The sequence below is a fragment of the Anser brachyrhynchus genome (genome assembly GCF_964034855.1).
Source record: "Anser brachyrhynchus genome assembly, chromosome: 11".
NCBI lineage: Eukaryota > Metazoa > Chordata > Aves > Anseriformes > Anatidae > Anser > Anser brachyrhynchus.
Window position 1 is genome coordinate 2,311,428 of NC_137706.1, and position 9,394 is coordinate 2,320,821.

The window sequence follows — 9,394 nt, forward strand, 5'->3', positions numbered from 1 at the left end:
ATACCGGTCCCCTTTACTCCAAAACAGCCCTGGCTCCTTGTGCATCCTCCTCGCGTGCTTTGAGCCCTGTGTTATCTCATCCAGGTCTGTCAGGGGGCAGGTGCAGAGGTAATGGGGACAACAGCCTGACGCTTTCTGTCAGCGATGGAAAGTGCTTTCCTTTTCAGCGTGCCCTTATCCGGACCCTTGCCAAGAGTGGCTGGGCTGTGACCGGAGTGTGCTTAAACAGTAGTGGGGGAGAAACACAGCCCCAAGCAGGGCTGGGAACGGATGGGGACCTTGCGTCGGGCCCTTTGTGCTCGGCAAGAGGCAGGCGGGGAGAGGCGGGGTGTGCCGGGTTGTGCGGCCGCCTGTGGCGGCGTGCAAGGACCCCCAGAGCACCCGAGGCGGGGAGGGCGCTAACGACACAAGATGGCGGCCGGTGGGGCCGGGGGCCGCCTTCCCGCGCGGGGAGGGCGCGTGCGCGGGCCCGGCGCCGTACCCGGAACCGAGCCGGGGGTTGGGAGGGGGGCGGTGGCGGCGGGGCGCTGCGTTACCGCGTCACGGCGCGGCGCCGGCGGCGCGTGCGGCGGCCATGGCCGACATGGAGGAGCTGTTCGGCAGCGACGCCGACTCGGAGGCCGAGCAGAAAGGTGCGCGGCGCCGTCCCCGTCCCGCCCGGCACGCCGCGCCCCCTCCCTCCCTCCCGTCCTCGCCCTGCCGCTGCCGCTCGCTCTCCCGGGCCGGCGAGGCCGTCGGTTCCCGGCCGGGCTTGGCTGCAGCCGGCGGCGCTCCGGGACCGGCCCCGCCAGGCGCGGAGGCCTCGGGACGCGGCGCTGCTGCTTGTCCGCCGGCAGGGAGCGGCGCGTTAGTGAAAAAACAGCGATGGTGGCGGGGCGCCTCCCGGCAGGTGCTGCTCCGCCGTTAAAGTCAGGGTTTTGAAGTGTTTGTCCCAGTTTCTGCACGGGGCAGGTGTGCCTCGTTCTGCCCGGCTGGAGGCGCGTCCTGCAAAGGCGGCAGTAACGGGGTGGAGAAAAGGTGCAGGGGAGCTAGCTTTGTCTGAAGGAACGGCGGCGGTCTTAGACTTGAAAGATTTCATAAACTGTGTGGTTGCGTATTTAAAATTCTCACTGCTTCAAGTTTTGTGTAATTCCTTATTCCTTTTAAATTTTGGGATCTTAGATGACAGCTGGTGGTGAGACCTTATGTGGCATCTGTTAGGTTTCGTTATGTCTTTCATTTCACATGCTATTTTGTTGTCGTAGGTAACTTACATGCTTCTTTCTTATAGATCTCTGTTGTTGGTTTTTGTTTTGTTTATTTTATTTTTTTAAATCAATGCTCATCTTCATGTGAGGCTCCCTGTAGGGATGTTTTATTTAACGTTTGAAAGGGTGATGTCTGTTTTGCAGATTCTGACTCTGGATCTGAATCTGATTCCGATCAGGAGAATGCTGGCTCTGGTAGTAACGCTTCTGGAAGCGACAGTGACCAGGACGATGACAGGGAGGCAATAAAACCTAGTAATAAAGAACTGTTTGGAGATGACAGTGAGGATGAAGGAGCATCCCATCATACAGGCAGCGACAACCACTCTGAAAGATCGTACAATCGCTCTGAAGCCTCAGGACATTCTGAGCATGAAGATAATGATCAGTCAGATGTGGATCAGCACAGTGCTTCAGAAGCTGCTCACGACGATGAGGAGGATGATCGAGGGCACGGATCAGATGAAGGCAGTCATCATTCGGAGGGAGATGGTTCTGAAAAGGCACATTCAGAGGATGAGAAGTGGGGCAAGGAGGACAAGAGTGATCAGTCAGATGATGAGGAGAGGCAGCAGAACTCTGACGATGAGGAGAAAGTGCAGAACTCTGATGAAGATGAAAGGCCGCAGATGTCTGACGATGACGAGAGAGCCCAGAACTCTGACGAGGAGAAGATGCAGAACTCCGATGAGGAGGAGAGGCCACAGGCCTCAGATGAGGAGAAGATGCAGAACTCTGATGACGATGAAAGGGCCCAGCATTCTGACGAGGAGAAGATGCAGAACTCTGATGATGATGATGAAAAGGCCCAGCACTCTGATGAGGAGGAACAAGAGCATAAATCTGGTAAGACCAAATACAGTGGTAATGATTTGCTTCTTACAGGCCTGTTATTTTTTTATTGTTTACTTCATATTGGCTTGAAAAGATTCCAACTTAAATGTAAAGTCATTAATCACATAGCTTTTAATTACAGTCATCTTTGTAACTTTTTTTCTAAGCCCATTTAAGTTCCTTTCCATCTGAATCAAATTTAATAATACAAAGGAATTTCGAAATATATGCAACAAAATTCTTAATTTACTGAGAGTCATTGTGCTCCTTGGTAGAGTCTGCAAGAGGTAGCGATAGCGAGGATGAAGTTTTGCGAATGAAGCGAAAGAAACCAATTGCGTCAGATTCAGAGGTGGACAGTGATACAGAAGGACAGAAAGGTAAAAGGTGGGGTTGTTTTGTGGGCTTTTGGTTCATTTGTCTTTTAATTCTCATCTTAAGCACGCCATTCATCTGCTGTGGGACTTGATACAATTGACAGCATTTTCTATATGGAGTAACTGTAGTGCCATGGAAATAACAAAATGGCACAGCAAGAACACTGCAGGGGGAAATACACGCTGTATGTCTGCTGATTATTCCTACTTAGCTCTGCCAGTCTCTCAGTTTCCTCTGTGAAAGACGGAGCTTTTCTTTTGTGAGTGCTGGTTCATGCACTGTTGCCAGAAGATACCAAGACATGGTGTATCTTATCAGAAGAGCCTGAGAAAACCTATACTGTTTTTTATGACATTTAGTTAGCTGAGAAAAAGGCGTTGATTCTAATGAGAAGGAAGATTTCCAAAACATGCAACAAAGTTGTTTTTTATGTATATTTAAATTGTTCTTTGTATTTAAATTGTAGGAACTTGAGGACAAACTTAGACTCTTGATTCTTCTGTCATAATTTTTCAGCTAGATTCTTGCATTTCATAGGGTCTTTCCAGGAAAACATACCTTGAATCTTCAGCTTAAAAACACAAGGGGAAGCATTTTCTTGCAAGATAGGAAAATAATCTGTGCTTCATGAACATTAGCATTTTTTTAATCTTTGTAGGTGATTTTAAATGATAATAAGAATGAAGGATGTGTTAATCCTTTTTTCTGCACTTGTATATAGGTGTGTGTGTGTGTTTCCATATATATGTATTTAAAATAGTAATTTTTCTCCTCAAGAACATGCAGATGTCATGGACCTGTTTGGAGGTGCAGATGACATTTCCTCAGGGAGTGATGGAGAAGACAAGCCACCAACTCCAGGACAGCCCATTGTGAGTAGGCGTGACTTTTGAAACAAACAAGCTGCTATTCCACTTTGAAGTCTGGAACATTGATTGAGTTTGATAATGTTTTAGTGAAAAACATTAGTTTTTTGTTGTGGTTTTTTTTTTTTTAGTCTGAGAAAAGCTATCCCACAGATTCTCCCGTCCTTAGCTGAAAACTGAATGTCAGCTCTTTTGTTGTTGACTTACTGTCTTTGGTTTCTTGAGTTTGTGCTGATATTTGAAATCACTTTAAGCATCCTATAAAAATGCTGAATTGGATTGCTTTCACGGAAATGGTGCAAATGTTTTTATCAGAAGCTTCCTGATCTCTCTCTGCATATTGATGGCTTTTCTTCAGGCAAAATGTAAATGCTTATTACAGCACCAGGAGACAGAATGACATTTTTCACTTTTGCTTATTGTGCTTTTTTGTCCTTAGGATGAGAATGGACTGAGTCAAGAACAGCAGGAAGAAGAGCCTATTCCAGAGACAAGAATAGAGGTTGAAATACCAAAAGTAAACACAGACTTGGGTAATGATTTGTATTTTGTGAAGCTGCCCAACTTCCTTAGTGTGGAGCCCAGGTAATTCTGCATTAAATACTTGATAAGTTGTTTTTTTTTTAGTGTTGCACTATGTTGTTTTTGTTTTAGCAATAAAATTAAATGTATTGGTCATATTTAAAATGGTTAACATTAAGGTGCATACTTTTAGTGATGATAAGTCAGTAGTAATACTTGACTGGTTGTTAGCTAATCAAGAGCTGAGTAACTATGCTATGAGCTTGGAGTTCACCCTGACTAAATAAATTTTGTCTTTAAAATCATACATATATACATATGTATGATTTAACTGAAAGTAACGAAGGCTCAGTCTCTCAGAGACATGAAAGCCAAATACACTGAATCTTTATGCACTTTTGAGTGATAGAAACATTCTGAATTTTAGAATAAGCTTCTTTTTACCTGCATGTGCTAAATGTGATATTTAAGTATTAAAAGGGACAGTGGTTACTTATTTTACTTTTTACCTAACCCAAGCAAAAGAATTTTTCTGGAATTCAGAGGAAGAAACAAAACAGATTAATAGAGTTGCTTGTGATGTTAAATGTGGCCCCAAAGCCCACCATCAGCACCTCTAGTAAACTGCTGTTAATTTCATCTCTTCGAGTGTTCTGTTAGGAACTTTATTGGATTATTTAATACATATCTTCTTACCTGGCAGCGTAGTATTGTTTCTGTCATACCTTAATTAAATCATTCGCCCTAGCTTTTGTGCTATAGACTGTTTAAGGAGAGAACTATTAAGAATCCAGTTAGTGGCTGTAATCAGTGATAGAAGTCCTGAGGATCTCTGGGGTCAGACAGGACTGAAAGTAGAATTTTACAGTTTCTTTATTATTGTTTCTTTCCATTGCAAGCGATCTTGAAACTATTAGGCTATTGAGTGGGCTTATTTTTTCCCCAGCTGTCAGGTTCTTGGTGTTTTCTGTTTTTGGTTTGGTTTGGTTTTCTTTTTGAAGAAAGAGAAAGAACAATCTCTTTATTTCTGTTTGATTGATTCTCAGATTCAAATTTTAAAAGATTGTGCTCTTAGAAAATCTATAGCTCACCACATTTATAAAATATTTTCATTTTGATTTTCCCTGTATACAGTTATGTGTATTTATTTATAAATTTAACCCTCACTTCATCATGTTGATACCGAGGAAACCTTTTTGAGGCAGACTTGCTTTCTTTAGCTTGAGCCATTTAGAGGGTCTGTTAAAGTGGCTGTAATTGACGGTAGTGAAGACACTTGGGTAGGCCTCCTGTGGTGTAGAATCAATGCAGTAAATTACATTAGTGTGGAAATGGCTGTCTCACTGCTGCAGTGCCTACTGTTGTGTGCAGTGTATAGTTTAAACCTTTCAAGCACCTGTTATTTGGCACAAGAACAATCTGGATTATTCTTTAGAAGAGTAAAGACTATTGTATAATTTATTACAGACCCTTTGATCCCCAGTATTATGAAGATGAATTTGAAGATGAGGAGATGCTTGATGAAGAAGGTAGAACTAGGTTAAAACTCAAGGTATGATATTAATTTTCCTTTCCTCTTCTATGCTCAAATAGCCACATTTCTTCAAAGTCTATTTCTGGTATTTTAGAATGGTATTTTGACTTATGGTTCAGGTTATGAAGGCATGGACCAGTTCACTGCTGAGAAAGGTTGCTGAGTTTTAGTAATGCTAAAACAAACAAACAAACCCTTCACATCTGCATTTCATCTGTAAAAGCCATCCCTTTCACCTTTGTTTCTTTGCATCATACAGCAAATTGAGTAACCCTTCTAACTGTAATTCTCAATCTTTATAGAGTGTATTTTACCAGAGTATTCCTTACTATTAGTTAAACTATGAATTAAAAAGAAGTTTCTATTCTGACAGGTAGAAAACACAATACGGTGGCGGATGCGTCGAGATGAGGAAGGGAATGAGATTAGAGAAAGTAATGCCCGGATAGTCAAGTGGTCGGATGGAAGGTTGGTTTAGACTTCTTGCTGTTGAAGGAATACAGTTGTTTTTACAGTGAAATGCCGTGGCGTGCAAAATTGAAAGGTCAACAAACTTCAGTGTCAGTTCTGCACAGCAGAAATTATTTTAGTCTCAGTGCTTTGAAGATTTTATGCTCTGCTTCATCTGGATTGAAATATAATTATTGGCTATATGTAAAAAGGAAATGTGAAGGCTTTCTCTTTTTATAAATGAGGCAAAAAATAGACTGCAGTGACTTTATCAAGTAACTGATAATATGAATCTCTTTTAAGCATGTCTCTCCACTTGGGAAATGAGGTCTTTGATGTGTACAAGGCACCACTGCAGGGAGATCACAACCATTTGTTTATCAGACAAGGGACAGGTCTACAAGGACAGGCTGTTTTCAAGACAAAGTTAACCTTCAGGTAAACATGATATTCCATATCAAATGATGTTACTATTTTTGCAAATAAATGTTGTGGCTAGTACATAGAAATTAGAGGTACAAATTAGTAAACTACAGTAGACTACATGTATTTTTTTTTATAAATTTTAATTTGTATTTTTAAGTGCAAGTCCTCATGTGAATCAGAATATTAATATTCTCTGAAATTAACCTTTCTTGTGATGCATGGTGGCCATCAGGATGGTGATTGTGCCTTGGGATATTGCAGTGAAATGTGAGGATGATTGTTTAGGCTGGTGATGGACTGCAGCCAGTTTGCTGGGAGGAATTGATGTCTCCAGTAGCTAGTATAGTGCACAAGAATTAAAATAATAGTAATAATGCTTTTACTTTTGTGCAGATGAATCTTTGAAACCTTAAGTATTCCTGCCCTGCAACTGTCATTTGAAAATGGATAAATTCTTTTTAGAAGTATTTAACCCATAGCAATTCTCCAACAGGCCACACTCTACAGACAGCGCCACTCACAGGAAGATGACTTTGTCTCTGGCAGATAGATGTTCAAAGACCCAGAAAATTCGTATTTTGCCAATGGCAGGTCGTGATCCAGAGTCTCAGCGGACAGAAATGATTAAGGTATTCTCACATAGAGCTTTTTTATCTGCTGATTTAATCTTAAAAAAAATAATAATCAGAACTGTAATCTAGCTGAACACTTCTGAACATTTAATGTGTTTTTGAAAAACAGAGTCTATCAGAGTTATAGGTAGGAGTAGTTTTATAGGTAAGAGTAGTTAGCCATGGGTGCAATTTGTGCATGCAGTCTTTTTTGTTTGAAATTGCATTACCTTACATTTACAAAAAATCAGTTTTATGTACATTCTTTCCACTCCTGTGAAATGATTTCAAAAGCTACAGTAGAATACAAGATACTCTGAGTATTTTATTATTTTTTTCCCTCAATCTTTATCTTTTGTTTCTTTCTTTGGACAGAAAGAAGAGGAGAGATTAAGAGCTTCCATTCGTAGAGAATCTCAGCAGCGAAGAATGCGAGAGAAGCAGCACCAGCGTGGTCTGAGTGCAAATTATTTAGAACCTGATCGCTATGAAGAAGAGGATGAGGGTGATGATGCGATCAGTCTAGCTGCTATCAAAAACAGATACAAAGGTGGCATCAGAGGTAATAATAAACCTTACTGGTAGACAAGTTGGATTTGTGTAATTTAGACAGATTAATTTCAAAAGAGAGTCCTGATGAGGCTGTGTTTTGCCACTTAATTTGATACATAAGGAGATGTAAATTCAGTTTGTGTAAGTTTATTTCCTTTGTGGGGTTAGATTCCGCGAGCCTTTTGTGAGACTAAGTGTAAGAGAAGTATTTTTCGTACTGTCTTTTTCCTTACCAATTTCAGATAAATACCTTCTTTTTTTTTTTTCTGTAGAGGAACGTGCTAGAATCTATTCTTCTGACAGTGATGAGGGCTCAGATGAAGATAAAACACAAAGACTACTCAAGGCAAAGAAACTGACTAGTGATGAGGTAAGAAAATGATTTTGTTCTTAAAAAGGTACTCATTTTCAGTCGGGAACATTTCCTGCACTTAATCCAGTTTTTAAAGCTGAGACTTCTGTAGTTTCATTTATGCTCTGATGAATGTAGTATTTGACTTGGCATGCTGTCAACAGTAATTAATCATGCCAATTTCTTATTTGCTGTGTCAGTTCATAGACCTGAGTGATATCTGAAGGAAGTCACTATTATTATTGCTGATTTAAAGATGGAAACATTGATACAGGGCTGTGTAAAATGACTTGACCAAAATTATGCAAGGAGTAAAAAGATTCAACATCAGAATCCTAGTTCAGTCTTGTTTCCTCAACTACAAGGTCCTCTCCTGTTTATTGTGAAAACAAAGGAAGAGTTTTCATATAACATTTCTACTCTTTTTAAATAGAAGATTTTAAAAAAAACAACAACGAAAAAAAAACCCTAAGGTGCAGTTAATCCGATGCTAAACAGATGTTATCCGTCACCTGAGTATCATCCAAAACATTAGACCACTATCAAGTTAACTGCTAGCTAGAGTAGTAGTGCTGTTTCCTCTTTTAAATTTTCAGGTATTTTTTGGTTTGTAACTTATCAGTGCTAGGTATGAGCAAACAAATCTTTGTGTTTATCCCATCTTGAGGTTTTGTTCAAGCAAGTCGCTTCTTCAGTTACTGCACTGGTGTTTAACAGTGCTTTTTAAGATTGACAGTTACCATTTTTGAGATTAGAAACTTAACTGTTTTCATTCAACATTAGAAGTGGAACCATGAAGTACTAAGCTTGTGGGATATTTTTCAATTCTTTATTGAAAGTTTTATATCACTATTTCCCTTAAGAGATTATTTTAACTGTTAAAATTATCTTAGTTATTGTCCCAGATTTCTTTTAGGTGCTTTCCTACTGTTATGTCCAGTATGCTACTCTAACAGCTGCTGAAGTGACTCAAATCTTACTGTTGAATTTTAAAGGCTTCCATAATAAAGCATCTTAAAAGAGCAGTTTGGCAGTATAGCTTGCAATATGTCCTTTTAGAGAATGCATGTCAGATGTCTTTAATCACAGCTGCTGAAACTCTGAAGTTTTGTTTAAATGAGCAATATATGACATAGTTTTCACTATGACACATAACTCTAATATGAGAAATCTTGATTTTTGAGGAGTAAGGTTTCTGTCATTTTCATTTCTGTATTGTGCTTCCTGTAAATTTCTTGCCAGGTATGTCTTATTTCCCAGCCTGTTGAGATGTTTGCTACATTCTGAACGTGTGTTCTTGCTGCTGTGATGCTATTCCTCCTATATGGTTAGCTGGGTATTTGCACTAATACGCAAATGTTTTATGAAGCAGGAGTGAAAATGAGTTTTTCTTTGAAATTCATAGATCCTGGCTCGTTATTAGTTATCGAGGAAAATATAATATTTTGGAAAATATGACTAATCTTTCAGAAAGCCATAGCGAGGCCTGTAGACAACACTGTAATTTTGAGAGCTCCGCTAGTGTCTGTTAGTAGAAATTATTTATTTATTTATTTTATTGACAAGACACTACTAGCTGTTAGTTTATAATGTAGCAATCAACGTCAGGATTTTGCAATTCT

The 9,394-nt window shown here is 40.2% G+C and overlaps 1 protein-coding gene across 2 annotated transcripts in view; it reads left to right on the forward strand.

Annotated features, from left to right (window-relative positions):
• The first annotated feature begins 481 nt into the window (after nt 1-481).
• Nucleotides 482-9,394, forward strand: part of LEO1 (LEO1 homolog, Paf1/RNA polymerase II complex component) — a 94,966-nt gene continuing 86,053 nt past the window's right edge. For both annotated transcript variants that reach the window (XM_080607499.1, XM_080607500.1), the window contains exons 1-11: nt 482-632; nt 1,392-2,093; nt 2,357-2,461; nt 3,237-3,331; nt 3,765-3,910; nt 5,315-5,399; nt 5,755-5,849; nt 6,135-6,269; nt 6,751-6,886; nt 7,244-7,430; nt 7,693-7,790. In XM_080607499.1, the coding sequence (XP_080463625.1) occupies nt 575-632; nt 1,392-2,093; nt 2,357-2,461; nt 3,237-3,331; nt 3,765-3,910; nt 5,315-5,399; nt 5,755-5,849; nt 6,135-6,269; nt 6,751-6,886; nt 7,244-7,430; nt 7,693-7,790 (1,842 nt within the window). In that variant the 5' untranslated portion in view covers nt 482-574. The remainder of the gene's footprint in view (nt 633-1,391; nt 2,094-2,356; nt 2,462-3,236; nt 3,332-3,764; nt 3,911-5,314; nt 5,400-5,754; nt 5,850-6,134; nt 6,270-6,750; nt 6,887-7,243; nt 7,431-7,692; nt 7,791-9,394) is intronic.